The following is a 22,882-nucleotide window of genomic DNA, read 5'->3' on the forward strand; positions in this document are numbered from 1 at the left end:
AGCTCACAGCAGTGGTGAAATCATCACTGTGTGTATTCTTCCAAACATGCCTCTTTGAGTTGCAAAAGAAAAGTCACCAGCACAGTTTGATAACATACTAATCTTTAATCTATAAAGAAGATTAATTTCAAAGTTTAACATTATAAAAGAATAACAAATACTTTTTAAAACAAAAATACAAGAAAACACACAGTTGCCTTGGTTTCTCCTGTTGCCAGAGCTTAGAGTACACAATTTCTGGAATACAATTCCATTGCATACATTGCTTCCCATCACTTCAGAATATGCTAGAATTGAAATTACACCTTTTGATTCACAAATAAGCTTTTCCAGGTACAAGCTCAAGCAGGGTGCTATTATGAGTAGCTGGTCACATGTCAGATCCTACACATTATTTAAACAAACCATAATGAAATCACTGCTTGCTGCTACATTCCTGCCTTCTCATGACAGTAGTCCTACCACCACTGATCAACCCAGTGCTTGTAACTCACAGCTGTTCAAGAGCAGAACTTCTTTTCATTTGGGCTCTCTGCTTTAGATTCACATCCAGAAGTTCTCATTCCCCTCGGATACCCACATGAAAAAAAGCATTGGGTGGAAGAAATGATGGAAAGAAACTTTTGAGAAGTTTCTTCAGTCACCAAAGACAAAGCTTCATGCAGGGGCAATGTGAGTAGCCCCTCCTCTAGTGGGCCCCAAAGGGTTAATAAGAGTAGCCGGTGTAGGGGAAAAAGGCTTATCCTTCCCTGTCATGACAGTAAGATTTACAATTCTGACCCACACAACCTCTGCTCCTGCTTGCACTGGCCATGGAAACATGTTTTTAGGCAGAACCAGACTGGAGTGACACTACAATACACCTTGCTCCTTTTGGGTTTGCTCTGTTAACAACCCAAGTGAAAGCAAACAGGAGAAAAATCCTACCAAAGCTTATTAAAAAAGGCACTTCAAAAATTGATAAAAGGATACATTGTTCTATAAGCATCCCAAGTAGAATAACTGTTTTTTAAATTCATTAGTGGTTGTATTCTCATTGTATGATCTTTGGAAAGCCTAATAATTACAATACAAACAAAATGAAATAAAATATTGCCACCAATGAAAAATCTGCTCAGTAAAAAACTGCAAAACCAAGTAAACAGCAATTTACACAATTCTCTCAGTCCTGCAAACCTGAAACATTCAACACTGCTTGAAAAAAATTGAGAATACAGTAGATTTTTCAGCATAACTCTACTTAAATGACAGTATTAAGAACAATAAGGCATATTATTGAAACCAAAAATACATAGAATCAGGTTTCTATGCTACTGTTTGACAAAAAGTTATTTAAAAAAAAAAAAAGGTTTAAATGCAAACTTTTACATCTTCAACACGTTTTACATATTTCAGACAACAAAAGAATACACATACATTGTATGTGATAATTTTTCAAAACTAGCCATTACTTTTTCACAGATTAAAAAAAAAAAAGTCAGTTTAAATATTTCATTTCTACAAAGTGAATTTACATTTTTTAAGTACAAAGTGCAAATACTACAGTTGTTTTTATTGCCTTTTGGTGAGGAAATCTCCCACATGTCAAAGAGATCTGCCTTGGATTAGTAAGGTGTTCACCCTTGCTTCTTTGAAACCTGTTGAACAGAAGTTGGGAAAATTTGCATTATTAATGATGTTTTCAATTAGTCCAGTATAAAATTCTAGCTCTTTTTTTCAGCAGTGCCCATATGCCACTATCAGAAGAGAGTTCTGCCTAAATGTATACAGGGAATAATAAAATTCCTGCCTTGTAGTCCTTCATGGGATCTATGAAAAAGAGTATGAGCAATATCTTGACTACTTACCTATGGCCCCTTTAAACACCCTGTGAAACACACAGTTTCAGCCTGGGCAAATCCCTGCTTCAATGTACCTCCTATGGCATGTGATGTATGAGGAATGGGCTGCTCACCAAAGTCTCACAAACAATCTATGGTTTCCTCACAAACTTTTTGCTGGGCTGCAAAAGACCCCCGTAAGTCTCACTGACAGTGTTTGGGCGTGTTTGTGTGCATTTGTTGGACAGAGTGGAGCTGAGCAAGGGAAATACACCTGGCCATTACCTGAGTCCTATCAGACCATCCCCTATTTGACCTCTTTTAGGGCAGCCACAGCTGCCCCACTCAGCATATTATGTATGTTTCTCTTTCTGCTTTCTTTCAATCAGCTGTTTTTCCACATATGTGAAAAAGCATGTGCTGGAGCACACATAAGCATGTATTTATCTAAACTACTGCAATAATTTAGTACAGAATGAGCTTTTGAGTGTGTGTCTCCTGAGTGGTGCAAATCTGATCAGGCCTTCTTAGATGGGTGGTTTCCTTGGAGCAGCTGCCTTCCAAGTGAGAACTTCTGTGATGAAAACCACCTTCTGCATTTGCAGCCATGAATTGTTCAAGTAGGAAACTGCCAACAGATGGTTTTTTTAGCCAGCCTTAATTTAAGGCTATCATTTGTCAGCAACAGCTCCAAAAATAATTGATGCTGACTCAGCAGAATTATTGGACAAAACTGAAAAACATAGATGTTTAAGGACACTTTTATTACCAACTCCACAAGTCAGTATCAGGTTACAGAAAAGAGGAGAGGGTTTCCCATACTTCAAGTGTAATGCACGTGTGCCAGTAATTGCCATTATATAATTAAAATAACCCCTCTGAATGGTCTGGAGTTCTGACAGGATAATTGTTTTCAGGCAGCCGTGTTTAAAGCAGAAGTGATTTGTGGGGAAAACCTGAAAAATTAAGACCACAAACACTTGTTTAAACAAACAAACTTATCACATTATTTTAGCTGTGAGAATATTTTATATTCCATCAAAGGTATGTAGGAGGTCTCTGGTAAAAACCACAACCAATGTTGAGCTTGCCTTAGGAAGTGCAAACCTAACATCAAACAAAGAAGAGATAAAAAAGGGAACAAATCAACGAGCAACTTTGAGAGGAAGATTTCTCTTGGCTTGTGGGTGGGTTCAGTTTCTAACAAATTAATTTAGCTTTATGATAGATGGGAAGACATTTACCACAACTAGGATTGTGGGGTATTCTTAGCCAAATTTCTATTTTCATGGGTGCAGCATTACCTGAACTGTTATTGTAATATAGTTATATAAATAATTTTTAAACCACTTCATTATTTACTGACACTTTTGTGGGCATTAATAATTTAAGTCCTCTAACTCATACAATAGTGAGGTAAGAATAGTGTGAAGATGACTCTTTTGTTAGACCATTCAAACTACTGGACTCACAAACCCTTTTTCAAGACCGTGGAAAAGTACTAGGAAGGTACAACCATAGTGCATAGAAAAAAAAATAGAATAAATGGTTATGAAAATAGATACACACAAAATAAACACCACTTTTTTAACCTATTTTCCTGGCCTTTCACTTGAGTCCCTCCTTTTCAAATTGTTCCTTTATTTCATTTTAAAAACTCTGCTTTTGTGCCTTTTGCACCTCTGAATGACTTGAGCAGTCAAACCTCCATGGATGACATATACTGGTGCTATTTTGAAAAACAAGATCAAGTCTTTGAAAAAAATTGATAAAAAAATTCACAGATTATGTTGTCAGGGCACTCGACATTTTATTTTCTCCAATCATTCTGCAATTTTAGTTCAAACACCAATTAGCAGACTGATGCAAATCCTAGTTCTTCAGCATCATTTTGCTCAGCCAGCAAAAACATTTGAAAGTGACAGTTCTTTTCATTGCAGTAAGACTTTAAAAGCTGTTTAAAGCCATCATATAATAATGCAGTGGGGTTTGAAAAATCTATAGATTTTCACAGGGCATGGGAAATGCATGACTTTGTTCATCTCAATAAATGTTAGTTTGTGTCTATAGTGTGACACAAAGGAAAACTGACAGAATTCAGCTAAATTAAAAATTAAATGAAAATGAAGCAGTGCACATTTAAAAGTGTATGGGAATGCTATCATTTGGGAATGCAGAAGACTCAGGAGAGCTTAATTACACCCTTCAAACTATCACATATGTACTATAGGTCAACTTACTCTTTCCTAGGAACTTCCACATGCAAGCACAATCCACTTTGCAAATTATGCACATTTAATCTGCACCTGTAATTGACTGATTTAACTTTCCATACATAGAAGTTAAGTCAAAATTTGTTAATTGGGATGTTGCTCTACATTTTTCTGGCCACTCTGCAGAATAGCAGATTAAAGCAGTTTGAAGCTGCAATGATGACTGCTAAAACCCCAAGAAATTCAGCCAGGAGAGGCAGAAATGGAGATCTTGCAATCCTCAGTACTCACCTGCCTGCTGGATGAAGTGCTCTCAGTGTTGGTCCTGGGGACTGCTAAAGGAAGGGAAAGAAAACATCATGAATATGGTTTGAAAGTTATCCTCAAGAACTGAAGCCCACATTCTGAAAATATATTTTTTAGAGCAGGGTAACTGCACAGATTTCAATAATTGACATTAAACTTTTCAGATCTTCATTGACACATCTACTTTTTTCTTTCATCAATACACGTTGCTTATTTCAAAGAGTTATACTGAAATTGAACAAAAACATCTCTTGCCAGTTAACATATCAAATTGTAATCTAGATTGCATCTAGACAAGGTTGAGCATTTCAAACTTACTAAATCTTTAGTGGTAAACATACTCTATTATCCCTGGCAGTAAATAAAGCATGGACAAGCAGACTGTCTGGAAAGCATTCAGTTTGATTACAGATACTGCACATAAACTGGATCTGATTGATACTTGTTTTGAGAGATCTGTTACTGTGAGCCATAGACAATTTCTTCATCAATAAAATGTAGACCTCTTCTGTCTTTCTGCAATATTCCTTTTCTAGACTTCAATACAACCAATGAAACTTTTATTTCCACTTTCCTTGCTTCATTTTAAGGTGCCAGACAAAAAAAATTTACTTATATTCATTCTTCCACACTTCTTAAAAAGTATGATGATCTACTGCTGCTGATTAAAACTATTTTTAAATTATTTTTCCTATTTTCAGGAATTGTGTGATTGAACTCTGTAGGGACTATTATACTTTGTAGTTAGCTGTTCCCCTTGCTACCAGTTTGGCAGCAAGGTAAGATGAGGTGGCTGTCTATTAGTCATTATTCCACCTGTTTGGCATATGACCACATTTGAGAAATGAGAATTCATTAGGCAGCTCAACCATGTTCTTCCTTCCAGGAATCCAAAAAGCACAGGTGTGATACTTCCACTCACTCAGAACATAGTTCTGCAATAACACTAAACTGTTTTTTTGATGACTGTTATTGTATCTTCTTAGGATTCCTGCCATAATACATTTAACGATCAGAATCAACGGGAAGTTTTTGATTCTGTTGGAGCAAAGCGATCCAGAAGAAAGTTTCTTGCCATCTGCTCCAAGCAACAGTTGCATTAACTGCAGGTGTATTCTTTTATTTTGTATTACTCTGGCACATATAAATATTGGACTTCATAGGCTTTGAAGAATTCAGTGAAAAAGACAGAGAGAAAAGGTTCTTACTATGGCGTTTCTTTGTTTCTGCTTTACCTTCTTCTTTTGTTACTCCCAAGCAGCCCATTAATTCTTGTACTGACAAGGACTTATCATTGTTCACATCACAGTATTCCACAAACTTCTTCACACATTTTTTGGGTTTTGATTTCTTTCTCAGGAATCTCTTAAATGGCTTGATTTCCTTCTTGCCAATATCACCACTGGAATTTTTATCTAGCTGTTTGAAATACCAATGGACAACTCTCTCTTCCAGAGTATGATTTGGATCAGGCTCAGAAACACTGGAACAAGAAAAAAAGAGAATTTAGTCTTAATTCAGATATTTAATACCTTTATTTCAGAATAGTTACATCACTGTCAGATGACCATCACCATTGTTAAGAAAAACGTCCTGCTTTTGGATACTAACTGCTTGAGTGAATCTCTATTTTTTTTCACTTTGGCCAACAATATCCCAAATTTTACACTAAGGGCTAGAATCTGCCTTTGGTGTACTCTCTGAAAGCCTGTTGAAGTCAGCATCATACTCCCCTTAAATTTCCTCCAACAGAAAAAAGTGGAGGGAGAAAAAAAAGAGAAAACAATTGCTTCACAGTCAGCAGACACATTAAATGTGTAAAGCAACCAACTGAATTTGATCAACAATCAGCATCACCAAATACCAAAGCTCCAATTACAACACATGATGGATTGTCTTAGAGCTACAGCACCTAAAGATATTGAATTACAGGATAAGCTATAAAAATAAATGCTATCTCCTCAGATAAGTACCTGACCTGCAGATGCCCTAAGGTTGACAGCACTTACACATCTTTAGCACTGCAGGTGACTGTTGATAGAATTGGTTTGTTTTGCAAGCAACTAGGAAGAATATGAATCAGGAAGGTAGCACACATTCAAGAAATAAAGCCTTGAGAAGAGAGCTAAGATGGATACACATTGAACCAGCAGCTACAGATAAACCCTGAGCTGTGCTGCTGAGAATTCATCTGTCAAGTCTATCTCTGTTTAGTCCACAGTGGTAACTTTGAAGTAAACTCTCCTAGATAGGTACTTGGAAATCCACCTTTTTTGAAGGGTCCTCAAAGCCCTCAACACTCAGTTCACTTTTAAATACACACAAAAAGGATCAGAAACCCACCGGCTGGAAGACAGTGATGGATCAGAGACCGCGTGCACCATGTCTGTGGACAATGCATCCAAAACACTTGTCAGGAACTCATTCTTCTTGGCCCCAGGACAACCTAGAAAATAATATTTTTATTTTCTTGTTACCTGTTTTTACAATATTTCCATTCCAACAATAGTTTAGACTTTGAGATAGATATTACCCCCTGTACAAAAATTTCCATAAGTTGTGGGCACGGTCATAACATAATTCCAAGACAAGCATTTAAATTCAGGTACATATCTGTAACAGAACAGGATAAACAAACAACCTGTTGAACTGAAGCAAATGTGGATCTGTTTTGTGTACATTCAGTCCCTTTGTTTCAGTTTTGGCCATTGTTTTTCCTCCTTTCAGGTATCTTTAACATGGGTGTCACATTTTGAAAATAACAGCTTTGAAGCAATAAAAGTTTGCATGTGGCAGAATACAGAAACACGGACTAGAAGCCGACAATGCTTATTTCAGATTTCCACTTCTGTTCCTCTTATTTTCCACTGTCTTTCTTGACCCATGTGCTTTCAGTTCACTGGTTTTCCTCTCTGTGAAATGATAGTCAATTCCTTGTGTCCTTCCCTTTCCTCTTGGACAGGGGTTACCCAGTACTAGATGGCACCTTGCCCAGTCAGCTGCTGCTGGTTGGTATTTTGGTTCATACTGTGAGATCCTACAGTCATGCTAGATCATCCTCATAACCACATCCCCTATGCTACAAAGTTTTTCTCTGAAAGAAACTGACAGCATGTTTCAGACACATAATATGTCAGATAAATATATACTGAAAGATCCCCTCTTCAGGCAGCACAGCTGGAGCAGATAAATTCCTCTGACAAGCACATGGATGTTGACACATGGAGGTTTGCTTATACAATACACCTGCTTCCTCTCCTCTTCCCCAGAGCCCTGAGCCAAACATCAGGTCTTCCTCTAACCCTCTAAACAGCTGAGTTAAAGTATAGGATGATCCATGATCAGTGACATGGAGATTACCAGCTTGAAGCTAGAGCCCGTGGCAGGACTTTCACAGACTATTCTGTGCTGAAAGCCACTTACTATATAGTTCTGTTTTAAAGTGAAAAAGGGAAATACTTTGAAGTGTTGTGGAAAAGAAAGATTAGTCAGTCAGTAGGGATTTGGTATTTTATTACATTTCTCAGCAGCCTCTGGAGCAGGCAGTAGGACTACATGAGCCTGAAGGGCTTCATCTTGCCCAGCAAATTATTTTTTAATACATTGCATGTTGATCCAAGGAAATAAACCTGTGTTATATTAGCTCTTGGTTGTGTTGCAGTAAGAATAACTCAGCTATTAAGTACAGCAGGAGTACCCACTAGATATTATTGTCTAACACATTCATGTAGTTATGAGTTCCTTGCCTTTGGCACCAGGGATATTTTATTCCAGTAACTGTAAAAGGTATATAAAAGAAATTCACTTAGGCAAGTTTCACTGCATTAAAAGCACACATATGAAAGCAGTTGTCACTCTGTTAGATAAATCCCTTTCTCCTTAATATTTAATCAGTTGCGGGTTTTTTCCTGTCACAACTGGAAAAAAGAGAAAAAAGAAATGAAAAAAAAATGTCAAAACCCAAACAGTCCAGCAGCTATGATTCTAAGTTTGAGTTCAGTGAGGCAAGCACCTCAATTTTCCCAGGAAGGAGCAAAAGTTAGAAGGGTGGCAAGATATTAATAAGGGAAGGACAGAAATCTGTACCAGCACGTTCCCTTCAGTGCATATTCTCTAGTGCAAAGAGTCTGCTGTCAAATTAGTTTCCAGCATTCCAGCCATGAAAGTAAATTGTGCATTGTGATTTAAATGAGGTCACATAACTTTGCAAGCCACAAAAGCACAGTTGTCCAGAGATGAGCAGGCAGAGGCCAGGCAGTTCTTACACAGCAGGCACATCCAGCTGTGTCAGCTTGCCAGCCCAAATGAATCAAGCACCCAAGTCCTGAGCAACCCACTGAGCTCAGTGCCACCTCCTGCTAGCAAGGACAGGACTGGGCCAGAGCTGATTCCCTTCTAAGGACAGGTGAAAATCTGCCTGAGGCTCTCCATGTAGGCCTATCCTGAATGTTATGAGCTTTATTCATTTTGTGTTGGAGCAGTTATTACCAACATCAGCCAGAAGCCTAATTCTGCTCCAAACACAAGTTGTGAATTGATACAGGACTTGTGGAAAATGCAAAAAATAAGACCTCAGCATGTAAAAATGCAGCACAATGTGGAGCAAATAAAATTCGATTTTTTTTCTTTCTCTGTGCTTTTTTTGAATAGTTAATAATGTCAATATCCAATTTAATTTAGGAGCTCCACCTGAATTTGTCATATTATTTATAAGTATATTTCTGAAACATCTGGAAGAAACAAAAATCTGCTTTAGGTAGTTTCCATTGCTGCCCAGGGAGCTGCTGAGTGTATATATGCTACAGATACAGAGATCAAAATACTCACTTAGCTTGTCATTTATGAGATACAGCCAAGCAGGGGAAAGTATCAACTTCTAAATTCACAAGAAATCACGGGAAGAAAATTCCACAGTTTAAAGCCTTTCTCTGACAATTTTCATTAACAGCAAGAAAGGTTTCTAAATGTGTATTTCATAAAGTTGCAATAGCAGTTGACAGCAGTAGAAATATCATAGAAAAGAAAAATTGCTGTTAAAACAAACACAATCGGTTGCTGTGAAACATTTTAAATTCTAACTCTATTACTTAATGTAAAATGACACCCCACAAAATCCTCATCAGTTAAATACAGAGAAAATATTCAGGTTCTCCCAATTTTAAATTTTGCTGACATGTGGGCAAATCACACAGCATTCTACCCCACAGTGAAATCTCTGTTCATTTCAGGTGTTACTAACTCAGAATAATTCTCTGGAGGCTTCATGCTGAGCTTTAATTTTCAACAAATTTGTGGACGAACTGGCAAGACTGGGGGAGCTGTAGCTTGATTGTAATGAATAATTCACTCTTATTGGGCTAAATACAGAAAGGAAAAAACTAGTCTCTTATGGGAGACTTATGCCTCTTGCTATGGTTTATAGGCTTCAGTTTCTTCTTCTGCAGCTGCCTGTCCTATGTGGATTTGACAGCTTACATAAATAGTAATTTGTTGTTAAAGGGTGGAAGCTGAAACCACATGGAGTTAACATACAGGTTCAGAATGCAGACTGAACTGTTTGTTTTAAGGATAGTGTAACCCAGAGTAAACCTTAGACCAACAAATACATACAACAAATGACAGGAATACACAAACACCTAATTTCAGCTATAATAAAAATGAAATCAGAGAATCAGCATTATGCTTTGTATCTCTGATATATACACATTTCTCTGTACACATTACTAATTTTAGGACTGAGAATGGATTTTTGAAGTTAAATCTGTGGGGAGGTTTTCCATAAGCATTCTAAAATGTGTACTCTAGTGCCTTGGAGCTCCCTGCTTGGTTGATAATAATCTACTACTGTCAGTCTTGAAAGATTATCTTTTACAACATATCTGAAATCATGGCTAGAAGAGAATTTTGTTAATTTCTGTAAAAATGGGAATCCAATAGATAAGATTAGCCACCTGAAAAGGGATTTTATATTAATCTTCCTGCAAGAGAGGAAACTGCCTTGAGTCGATCACTCAAGTTATAAAGGCATGACAACTTCCAATTAGCAAATATAGTTTCTTTTTTATTTTATTTTTATTTGCCAATCTGAACATAAAGCTTAGCAGTGCACTCAAACACAATGACCACTGAAATACTTCTACAGATTGCAAGTAAGTTTTTGATCTGCCAAAAAGCAGAATGTTTAGAACTATTTATGCTTCATTTGTATCTTTGATTTCACCGAAAAACAGTGCTATACAGAGGACAAGAATTTAAGAAAATTTTTCACCGCTATTGGGAGAGCAGATAATACAACAAAAACGTTCTTTCTTGGACATTTATTCTATGCACACCTATATGTAAAGTCATGAGTTTATTTCTGTTGATCCATGTGAACCACAAGTTTATGTTTGTCTAGACATGTTGAGGAGCCTCCTCATTTTTTGGAGGACTTCTTGAGCTCATCCTGACCCCTCTCCAAAACAAAAACCAAAACAAAACAAAAAAAAAAAAAAAAAAAACCAAAAAAAACCCCCCAAAAACCAAAAAATAACAACTCCCCCCCAAAAAAACAAAAAAACAAAAAACAAAAAAAAAAAACAAAAACAAAAAACCAAAAGAAAACCCAAAAAACCCCCAAAACTAAAAAAAAACCCTGTTTCTTCAAAATATGAGCCTGGGAAGTGAATTTGGTAATCTGATGATTACTAAAAACCATAGTCTCAAATAATATCTTATTGATTCAGTGCCTTTATAGTTTTATTTAACAGATTGACTTCAGGTATTTTTCAGTCTTAAGAGTTCTCTGATTCCATGACTCTATGCCTCATTTCAATTTTTCCCTCACTGCAGCTTCTGGTAACTCCTCACAGACAAAAACTATAACTCCTCACAGACAAAAACTATCTACTTCTTATTCTGTATCCTAGAAGGCTTGAAGACCTTATTAAGTCTCCTTGTAAACATCCATCAGGTATTAATATTTTTTTTTCTCTTAAATATTCATACAATTTAAAAGAATTAAGTTAAACTCAGAAACAAATTCTCTTTCATATGTCCTTACCCAAATTTAAAAAATAAGTAAATAGAATACATTGGATATTGGCTGTAAGGGGGCTACTGATCTATTGCTTTTTATCCCCAGATCTCCATGTCTTACAGGAAAGCAATATTATTTCTCAACAATGCAGGAAGCAGTTTTCAGTTCTAAACATGTATTTAATTTTATTTTTATTACTATTTAAAAATTATGTTTCTGTTCTTATTTCAAGGGACACTCACACACTAAAGAGTTAACAAATGATGCTCTCCCAAGACTCTACCCTTCAACCCTAGGCATTCATATCATACCAAAGTGCATTGAGGGGGATTTGTTGAACTTGAGCCTGCTGAAATGAGGTGTCCCACCCATAACAGTTATTTAAGCTCAGTATAAAGGAACCCATTCAGAAGGTATTCATTCCCAACTACCTGAGGGTTTTTTTCCCTTGGAATAGAAGAAAATCTCCCTTAAAATGTTTCACTTCTTCCCTGTTATCTGAGGAAGCCCAGACAGATAACTTCTATTCCCAGGTGGTGTTAAACTGCTTGTGATTAATTCGATATGTATCTGTTTTATAAATAGATTTAGACTCCAACTACTCTCTTATTTTTTGGGTAAATGTGGAAGAAAGGAGGGATAATATTCATAGCAGAAACACCAGATCCTATAAGCAGCTTTTGCAGGAAACTGAGTGACAAAGACTGGGACATTTGTTGATAGGAAAAACAGTCCATTACATTTATTTCAGTTCCTGTACTACTATTACTAAACAAGAAAAAGAAAACGGCATCAGAACATCAAAGGATAAGACAGGCAATGTGAAAGGGCTGACTTCTGATTACCACTCTTTAGTTTGGTTTTCCCTCCAGAAAGTTTGAAGGGCTTTTGAGAAGGGAATTTCTTGCTGCTAACAGCTCTAAGAAGTCACTGTGATAACAGGGAGCAATAAACCAATTGAAACACTGCAATCCTTTCAGAGGCCAAAAATCAATGCCAAACTTAAGAAAGTCTTTGATCTTCTTTGCCACTCTTAAACATTCTCTTGTAGACTTTTACCTTTCTAGATTTGACTGCAAATAGGAAAAAAGTCTAAAAATTCAGATCATAAGGAGTCACGCCTCTTTACTGCTTGACTGGATCCAAGAAAACTGATGTTTCTATTTGGCAGTCATTGCCTACAGAATATCCACTTCTGGAGGCCAAAGACTTCTCAGTTGAGAAGAAACTGACATTCTGAATATTTACAAGCAAACTTGTAGCCATTGGAGGCTCATGACCTGGGGTTGAGCATAACCTGCAATGCAGCCATGTGGGTCCAGCTCCAGGGGAAGAAACACAGTGCATCTCACTGAAGTGCTGGCACAGTGACAGAAGTCACTCATCCCACTGATTAAGACACAGAGAGGAGAGCTTAAAAAATTAGAAAGGGGCCCAAAAATATGTAAAAGAGAAAAGCAACTAGATCTGATTTTCAAAATGTCATACTTCTGGTTTATATACCATATTTCATGACTGCCTGGACCTGAGATGAACAGCTGGTATCTCTGACTGCAGTAGCACTTTTAATAATAGCTTATTAAATGGAAAGATTTTGGAATCCATTTTATATAGCATGACAGGCATCTGAATCTCCCCATTATCACTCAGAGAGTCTTAACAATTAGCAACCAATAGAGAGCAACAATGCAGGTTTTTTTTGGTAGATATTTATTACTTCCAATTCACTTGTATTTTCATCATGTTATTATGTTTCCTCTCAGGAGAAGGGTATGAAAGAAAACATATTTAATTACCTTCATTTCAAAATCCATTAAAAAGGAAAAGATATTACAAAGAATGTATGTTGTTGTAATTATGGAAGTGACCTCAGAAATAAGGTGCATAATTCTGATCTCTTGATGGAAAAAGTGACCTATGGGGACTTGACTTAGTGGGGATGTTTCTTACATTACTTAATCTAAGCAGCCTGCTCCTTGGAAACCTTTATGAAACATAGCCTTTTCTACAAAATTATGTTAATTTTAATTTTTCTGGCTATCTCCTACTGAGACTTTTACCACTGGAAGCAAAAGCTGAAAATCCTCAAAGCATCCACTAGCATCTAAAGCCACAAAAAAAAGGTCTTTATTCAGAGCCTAAGAACCGATGGTCACTAAATCAAAAGAAGGAAATTCAGAGCTGTTGGGCCAGGCTAATTCCTATTAGAACAATTTTCTAAGAGTCCCCATGCACAGAGTGGTATCTTCCATGCTCATGTGCGATTCCTATGCAGTCATAACACAGGATGGATGGAAATGGAAGATTGGGACTCCACAAAGATACCTTTTCGAACATGATGGATCTTTCCAAATACACCTTTTTGAAACACTGTACCTTCATTGTTCTGGGGTTGTTTTGCTTTGTTTTTAAAAAAGAATCAATATAGGTGGTGCAGAGGAACGCCAACCTGTGGCACACAAACTGAGAATTTCACAGATGCAGTGACCTGGAGTCTCTTGAATCTGGAAATAAAAGCAGTGGTAGAACCATATGCAAAACTAAGTGCTACCAGGGCCAAAAGCATATTGTTGGATGGCAAAGAATGAGATTTAAAAAAACAAAGGGGAAGGGAGAAGCAGAAAAGAGGCAGAAGATCTAACAATACTGCAAGCAGTCATGTAATATATCTTTACTCTTGCTTTATTTTGCTTATACCTATGAGTACTGAACTTGCATTAAGAGACACATTTGCACCAGTTTTATCTGATTACTTTTTTCTTCCTCCCTTCCATAACTGGCAAGAGACAGATTTAGAAATCGGATATCCAGTACAGAGGGAAGTTGGAATTAATGGCAGGCAGGCATGACCATTTCTTGGAACATTAACTATATATTGAATTGTAATTCAGAATGGATTTTTACAGAGTGATTAAAAGAGGTTTATGAAATTGAAATCCTGGAAGTAACTGAAGTGAAATAGGAGTCAGCAAATACCACTAAAGCATTACTGGATCACCATGGAATGAAATAGTCCTTGGAAACCTGGAATAACAAAAATCTCCCTTCTCTTTATGCAGTTTTAATTCGGGATCTGCAGTCGTGTTACCTTTCTGGAACACTTTCCATTAAACATGATAGATTTCCTCTGCAAATATAATTTCAAATCTCATTGGCTCATACTCTGATGATAAAAAACTGTAAAATGACTAATAAGAAAAAAATAAATATAACTTCCAATTCCTCAGTAAGAAACTCTTACAAATTATGAACTGACTGAATAGACCCAGGCTTTAAGAATTTAGTAAGACACAATATTTAAAGTAAAGATGATGGTCCACTCCTAATTCAACATTACCAGCTCACTTCTCCAGGATTGACAGAGGTCTCTGTAGCTACAGCAGGTTCTCAAACCATTTTTCTTTGCCAGTAGACCTCTATTTGGAACAGATCCCTAAGCAAATATAGTACTGTGTTGTCCATTAAACAATAGTAAACTAAATGCTCAAGTAATGATGAACTGGATTTAATCCCACAAAAAGCAGGCAGAGAATTAACCGTGTCACCCTTAATTTGCAATTTACAGTAAGCACTGAGGAAATGAACACATCCCACTTGGTAGCAGAGATCCTGCAATGACAGAAGCACAATGGAGCAAATTAAGGATGGAGATTAATGTAATTATGGTTCTAAAATGTCTGCCAGGAAGGATGCAATGCAGCTGACTTCATGTAAAACAGTTTACAGTGGTTTGATCACAAAATACCTTGGGTCATTTTACAGCAGGAAGATCCAATTCCATGATAACACTCCGTTAAGGATTACGAGGACATTTTCCCCACTGGACCCCTACACTGTAGGTGAGTTTCATTGTGTGCAGTGTGGTCTGTTTCCCCTGTGCATGCCCAGCACTCAGGTAGTACCCAACTAAGGAGCCATGCCAAGGCCTGGATTTCCTTGTGTTTGTGCAGAATCCCACCCTGTCAACTTCAGCAGATGCCATGAAGTGTAATGCTGACCAGGTTCCACAGAGTCAAGTGACTCTTGGGATGAACAGGTAAATATCCTATCATTCCCCTCCAGACATCAGGCATGGTCTACAAACAAACATGGTCTCATTTTATACACTTTTGTTGATAACACAGCAGTAGAAACACGTGAGCAAGGCTCTCACGTGTCTTATTCTGTGATGCTGAGTGAAGGGAGAGAGATGGAAACAAGACATCATGTAAAAATTTTGTGCCCTGAATATTGCAGGGGATAGGGGAAAATACAACCTGAGTGTACAACACCAGCATCCAAATGCTCAGATCCAGCAAAACTGAATCCTTGCTGGGCATGTATACTAACCTGACTTCCAGCCATATATCTTGCAAGAGGCTTGCCAGCTGGTGAATACAACTGAAATAATGACTCCATAATTCACACACCCCACATTTCCATTCTATGCATACTCTAATGCTGATATAGTATACTGTGGTAATATCCATTACAAAGGAATGAATGTAAGATACTATTATTCAAAACTAGAAGTCCATATTCCATACCTGCAGATAGTCAATACTGTGAATTCCAACACTATCAATCTATGAACTTTGCATGACTGAAGTAAAAAAGCCCTATGCAGATAGCTACATAAGGGTTCACATGCTAGATTGTCAAAAATCACTTGTTCTTCTATTGCTGGTCAAAATCAGGAGGCAAAAGAGAATGAAATAAGCAGGGGAAAAAAACCGCCATAAAAAACTAGACAATTAAACCTTTAAAAATGCCTAGAATTAGATCAAGACATTCAACATGTATGTGTGGATTACAAGGTAAAGGCAAACAGTTACAACCCATCCATTTCCATCAACTGATATAAGCACATTTGCAGAGAATTTTACAAGAAGTTTCAATTACGTGTGCCATTGCAAAGACTAGAGCTTAAGCCAGAACAATTTTTTTTTAAAGGACATGAATATATGGTAAGGGCAGTAAAAGGAAGAGAAAAACATGGAAATTGGAGCAAACCAGGCAGAAAATCAAGGGAGAGAAGAGAGACATGGAAAGCAGTGGAGAAAAAAGCTGCTTGAAGTTCCAAGCAGGCTCACAGTCTGTGCTCTGACACAGACACCTCCAACAGCACTGACAGAATATTAATCTTCCTCCCCCATTCTCCTCCAAACAAAACTGTGGTTCACTGAGATAGCTCTGGCGTTCACATGAACTGGCTTCTGGGGGTTTTGTTTTCTCTGCTTCTGCCAAAGCCATGTGGATAACATGGCTGAATCTCTGCATCTTTAGCTGCATTTGCAGGGAGAGAAGGGTTTTGTATCTTCCTACTGCTTCTGGCACTCTCAGTATGTGACCACGAAGTAGCTCTCTCTCGGCCTGGCCAGGAAACAACAATTCCATCATGTGGAAATAGTCAGGAGTGGGTAGTTTATATTTTACTCTGGTGCAAAATGAGCTTTTTAATGCCTTTTTTTTTTTTTTAAGAGCAAAACACCCTATCCCATCTTGGCCAAATAACTTGGTGATGAGGGCACGCAGCTGAGATGGAGGAGACAGAGGTTTGACTCCTGATCCAAACCAGACAGAGCAGGGAGTTGAAACCTGGCTTGCTGTTATCCCAGTGGAATACCCTAATCTCTGACACTAGAGAGTTAGGTTCAATTCCCTGCTCTGTCTGGTTTGGATCAAGGATTTGAACCTATGTTCTTTCCTCTTCAGCTGAGTACTCTAATCATCAAGCTATTGTGTGTCCACAGAAGGGTTCCTTTTGCTGTGAGCAATCCCTCAGAACAAAGAGAGTGTCAGAAACCATTCCTACTGCTACATTAAAACATTTTCTCCAGCAGAATAAAAACAGCATCAGAACTGGACAGCGTGTTCTTTAAGTCAAAGCTTCATCCTGCATGGCATAAAGAAATGTAACCAGCATCTTCCAAAAAGCCTGGCACATGTGTCAACAGAGTTTTCTCACTAGATCAAATGAATTCATGAGCTTAAAGAAAAGCATGGACTTTAGAGCTTTGCTGGATAAAGGCACTGCATTTCATAGTCTGAAGAGTCAAATTCTCAAGTATAAAGATTTTTTTTTTTTTGCCTTGCATGTTTTGGTCTTGAGGCTTTTTGCCTCACTAAACAACAGAGTTGTGTGAACAGATGCTTAAAATGCACTCTATCATTCTTCTACACTATAAGCCAGTGCTTAAAACTTCTTTTCAGCAAAGCCTCTTATTTGATTAAAAAAAACCACATTAAGTATGGTAGATTTTATTTTCTAATTTTAAATCTGTTCAATTTAAAACTGAGCATTTAAGCTTCTCTATTATTCAATACAGGTATTTAACTTAAGGGACATAAAAGAGCAGACAATACAACTTCCAGTGGTATAAAATCAAATTCAGAGCACACCGGAAAATATAGGGCAGCTGGAGGGAATCAAACACTCAGATGTCATAGAAAAGAGTAGAAAAAAAAATTATAAACATTATTTTTAGGAGAAAGAAAAACCATAGAGTACTTCAGTGGTTCTATCTCAACCTGACAATTCCCATACACAATACAGAGCACAACCTTAATTTCTGTCACTATTTTAAAATTTTATTTTCATGAGAAAGATTTCATTCAATTGTCTAAATTTTTAATAAAAAGGGAATGAGGTTCTCACACAGTACCTTCAAAGACAACAAACTTTAGGACTCAACTTAATAAAGAATCTAGGTTTGCCTATAATATCAAGTGTATCTTGGAGGGTTCTGATGGAGCAGACTCAATTTAATCTATGAATTTCATGAATGCTTGAAGATAAAAACATCTGTCGAGACAAGGGGAGAGGATGAGAGCTCCAAATTAAAATTTTACAGTAATTTTTTAGGGAACTTTATCAAATCTGTTTTCTGGGGTTTTTTTCTGCATGAAAAGGACCACTTTTCATCTCTCAAATATTTGAGAGATTTCATTAATTATGCTGATATGTTTGGAAATGGTTACCAGGAAATAGTGAAAGAGAATATAAATGCCTAGCTATCAAAGCACACTTACAGAATAAATTACTCTTCTTTTATGACAGACATTTATCTGTTGACTCTACTGAAAATATAATGAGTATAGAATGTCCTCACTTTATCTGTCCTGTATTACAGTGTTCTGCTTTATCTGTAAACAGAAATAAATCACTAAGAAGAAAACTTGGGCTTGTGGAATTAGTCTTTTGCTGTTAAGATTTTGGATTGGCTACAAGAAAATTAACTCAATTAATTCTTGCATCTCTCCAAATTACAAATGTCATTAAGGAAAAGTTCTGAAGCTAAATATCTGAGAGAGATAACAAATCTGTGAGAGTGAGCTTAATTTGAGTGTGTGCACATGATATGAATCCCTACTTTGATAAAAAATTATAAAATTGATTTTTAAATATTTCTTTTAAATGTATTCCTTTCCTAATGCTAGGACTGAAAACAGTTGTAACATTGGCCATCCTATGAGTTCCATCAAATATATAAGGCATAAGAAGGTACTCTTCTCTTTCTGCCCAGTTGAACATCTTATGAAATACATTGTAGAAAAAGGAAAAACTTTAACATCAAGACATTCACTGTACCCCACAACGAGCTCACTTTTTGTATATAATTACAATTAGAGTAAGATAGAGTGGGTCTAATCTGTTGGTTTTTTTGTTTTTTTTTACTCCCCCTTCAAACAACCACATTTGATTTCAAATGAAGAGTTCAGGTTTAACAGATTCATTGAGGTAACAGCTTTATGGTAAGAAATGCATGCCTCTCCTTTCATATAAAACCAGGGTTTTCTGACCCGCTTCCCAGGGCAACTTTCCTTGGGTGACTGTAAAGAATCAGAGCAGTTTATATCTGTTCACATTCCTCCTTCCCTCGCTGCCTTCCACACGAAGTGGCTATCAAGTGAAGCCTGTCTGCAAGATGCCTCACAGCCAGATACGAAGGAGAGCGAGCAACAACAAAGCATTCACCCGAGCGCCCAGCTAGGGCTCCAAGCTCAAATCTCAACCAGCTAAGGAATTTGACAAAACAAGGTTTCACTGTAGAATAAACCGTGCAGTTTTCACTCTCCCAGAAGAATCCTGCTTTCCCAAATAACCCTAGTTTAACCAAGCCACCTGCCTATGTCAGGGAAATTAATGAACTTCAAAAGTCAAAACAACTCAGATGAAGAACAAGCCCTGTTTTTCTAAACATCAGAAATGCCAGCACCACAGCAGTGTGCCTTCTTTTCACCAAGCCATACAGGGAACTCTAAATTAAAGCCTGATTCCTGGACCTTACATGTCCAGCCACTGCACTGCACATTAATCTCTTTCCTCAATTTAGTTGCCAACTTTGCAATAACACTGTGTGATGCATGCCTGGAACCATGAGCTTGGCTCCAAGAGAACTGTGTACCCTGTTAATACTGGGGTAAAAATACCTGTTGAAAGAAAATAATTTTTTTACAGGATGTTCAAGTAAGTGATTTTTTTTGTTATCCCTATTGTATTAAACTTTTCCTATTGACAATTGCACCTAGTGAACAAAATGCTACACATAAATCCTGGACAGCTCATAGAACTAATGAAATGTACTTGTAAACATGTGAGACACAGATGTGGCTTTGTTTGCCTTCATTTTTTCATCAAGAAGGAGGAACAAGGGAAAAAGAAACACAGCAGACAAAAGATGAAATCAGCATTGTGTCCAAACAAGTGGTCAACTGAAACAGAAAACATGATTTCAAACATAGCTCATAACAGATTGGCACTTTGGTGTTTGCAAAAAAAAAATTAAATTTAGCCCAGATTGCAATAGGAAAGTTTAATGGAAAAATTAGTAAAACTTAAGGAATTTGGAGGACAAAGTATTTTTATATAAAAGAGACCAGTCTCCTTTGATTCAGTAGGAACCTAAGTTCAGTCAGAGAATAATAATTCCTTTCAAAATTTGACATTAGGATTGTATATCTAATATTAATTATTTTTATCCATTACTTTGGTTCAATTTGATATGGTAATGTCAATGACACCTAGAGCATGAACTCCCTGTAGGTGCTGTTTATGAAGTTTAGATGACCCCAACCTCTACAGTCCAGCTGGTGTCCTAATTATGCTGAACTGTGCTTTGCACAAAGTCGATAGGAAAACTTGGATCCAGCTGAACTACTAAGGGGGAAGGCAGATATTTACCAAGAGCTCCTAATTAACTAAATGTCCTGGCTTGCCAGCTGTAAAAAATCTTGTATTGTATAAAGAAAGTAGTCCTTTGATATATATACAGCATACAATGCATCAATCACATTTTTTCAGAAGTAATCTTCTAGCTTTTCTAAGACAAAAGATAATGAGACAGTTCTAAGGACTGCAATTTTTTTTTTTAAGTACAGTCCAATTTTTTAATAGAGAAATGAGAAATCTGAAAGATGAGAAATCTGAGATATAGTGTGCACAGCAAAGTGCTGAAAATGTGGCAATTTCTAGTGCTGTACATGGTAACCTACCACTCAGTAGCTTTAAGACACAGAAATCATCGATAAGTGTAGAGTGTGGATATGCTCAAAGAGTACATGCAGTGAACCCAGGCATTGCCTGAGGCTGTTGAGCTCACTGACACACCATAGAGTAACTCTTCTCCCTCGGGGGAATGTGTCACAGAACCAGCTCTAGGCAAAAAAATGCAGGCACATATATGTGTCTGCAGGGAAAGAGGGCTGGTCAGAGCAGGTCATCCCACTTATGGTAGGGGAATAGCTCAAAACCCCTGCTAAGTCCCACTGACAGGAAAATACAAAAAGAGCTCGTTCATCACATCTCACCCCCAGCCTAGACTCCTGCCTGTGCAAGCTGGCCTCTGCCATGTCTGCAAGGAGCTGAGAGGCTCAACTCATCTCGGCACAGTGGTGCACACAGGGTGTCAGCCCAGCCTCCTGTCCTGCAACCCCACCAGAGTCTGGAGTTTGAACTGTCTGGCTCCAGAGTAGGAGAGCTGGGGCAGAAGAAAGAATCTCCGCTCAAACACCTGGAGAGAAGAGGATGTGACATCTTCCCTCCAGTTCCCAGCATCCATCCCCAGGAGGGATTCAGCATTTGCAAGAGGTACCTGGATTGAAATACTGACACTCCTTGAAACTTCTAATGACACTTGCTACTGATTCTAATTTGCTCTTTCCTTCTGTGAAATAAAAGGCAAGAAAAATATTAATATCAGAGTTACCTTTAGTGAGCTCTTTGTAGGTATCCTGTCCTAGTTATTGGTTTCCTTTATACCATTTTGCACCCTAACAGAACTCATTACAGTGAGACTATTTTCAATTCAAAACAATGGATTAAAAGCAAAATTTGAACAACAGTTTCACAAATAAAATAAAATAAAATTCTTGTTTAGAGAGAGTAACTGCCAAGCATACAATTACAAACTTACATTCAAGAAGTTATGTATCTAATCATCTGGATGATACTAGCTATTGAAAATATTGGTAAAATATATATTTACTTTTTCTTATTCTTAACACAGTGACACAATTAATTTTAAATTTTTCAAAGCAAAATCACTTTTCTTATATTTCCATAGTACAGTCAACTTCAGTGAGCCTAAGTAAAATTCTTTCTTTAAGGTGCATCACAACAATTCATTACAATCAGCAGAGATAGGATACAGCTTCCAGAATGGCTTTGGTTCATTTCAAAACATGAGAAAACTATTGAGAATATATGTGGAATACAGTTGTAAGTAGAACCTGTTTATGATCCTTTCCTAGGACTGAGAGTTGAGAGACATAAGAGGATCTCTGTCTGTAAATGTGAATTTTAGTATAAGTACTTTAGTATAAGACTTAAATTTAGGGCTATGTTAACTATCACGTAAATACTTTTAATCTACATAAATCAGACACATTATTCCTGTGTGATGAAATTACTAGCACCCATAACCCCAAAACGCACCAGTAGAAATTACTATACTCCGATGCACCCTCCTAAACCCTCTACAAGTACATGTTATTTTGGGAAAAAAGAATACAAAACTCTCTTGTATAAATATTTCAGAGAATTTTAAGAACATTTTATTAGGAATACTTTTACATCCTTCCAGCTCTTTCTTTGACACTGTGAATTCAGCTATAAAGATCTCAGAGAGAGACAAAAATTCTAAATAATAAAATCCTTCTCTAAATAACTCCAAATTAACTTTCTGCATTCAAAATCTAAAGGACAAGTACCAGATATACTGAAAAATTTCCAAGGATAGAAATATGTCTAAGTACCCTAATGAAAAAACAGTAATCCTTTATTTTCAATGGTTCAGAGATATTGAAATTACAATATGGATATTTCCAGCATACGTGAGAGACAACTCTGTTTAGTCACTGATTATTATATTTAGATGCACACATAGGTGCACAACTAATGGGGTTATTTATTATGCCTTTCTGCTTGGTGAAAATAAGAAATACACAACAATAATAGCAAATGAGATTATAGAGCCAAATGCAATTTATGAATTAAATCCATATTTATCCATAGCTGTCTATTCTTTTCACCACCAGATGTACAG

General features: G+C 37.0%; 1 protein-coding gene across 4 annotated transcripts in view; it reads right to left on the reverse strand.

The window, feature by feature from the left end:
• Positions 1-1,341: 1,341 nt before the first annotated feature.
• Positions 1,342-22,882, reverse strand: part of SMOC2 (SPARC related modular calcium binding 2) — a 131,534-nt gene continuing 109,993 nt past the window's right edge. For 2 of the 4 annotated variants that reach the window (XM_079298149.1, XM_079298147.1), the window contains exons 10-13: positions 6,683-6,785; positions 5,575-5,822; positions 4,325-4,368; positions 1,342-1,637 (exon numbers count right to left, since the gene is read on the reverse strand). In XM_079298149.1, the coding sequence (XP_079154275.1) occupies positions 1,617-1,637; positions 4,325-4,368; positions 5,575-5,822; positions 6,683-6,785 (416 nt within the window). In that variant the 3' untranslated portion in view covers positions 1,342-1,616. Of the gene's footprint in view, positions 1,638-4,324; positions 4,369-5,547; positions 5,823-6,682; positions 6,786-22,882 lie in introns of all 4 variants that reach the window. The other 2 variants (XM_079298148.1, XM_079298146.1) reach the window with 1 other exon arrangement.

The sequence above is a fragment of the Erithacus rubecula genome (assembly GCF_903797595.1).
Source record: "Erithacus rubecula genome assembly, chromosome: 2".
Classification (NCBI taxonomy): domain Eukaryota; kingdom Metazoa; phylum Chordata; class Aves; order Passeriformes; family Muscicapidae; genus Erithacus; species Erithacus rubecula.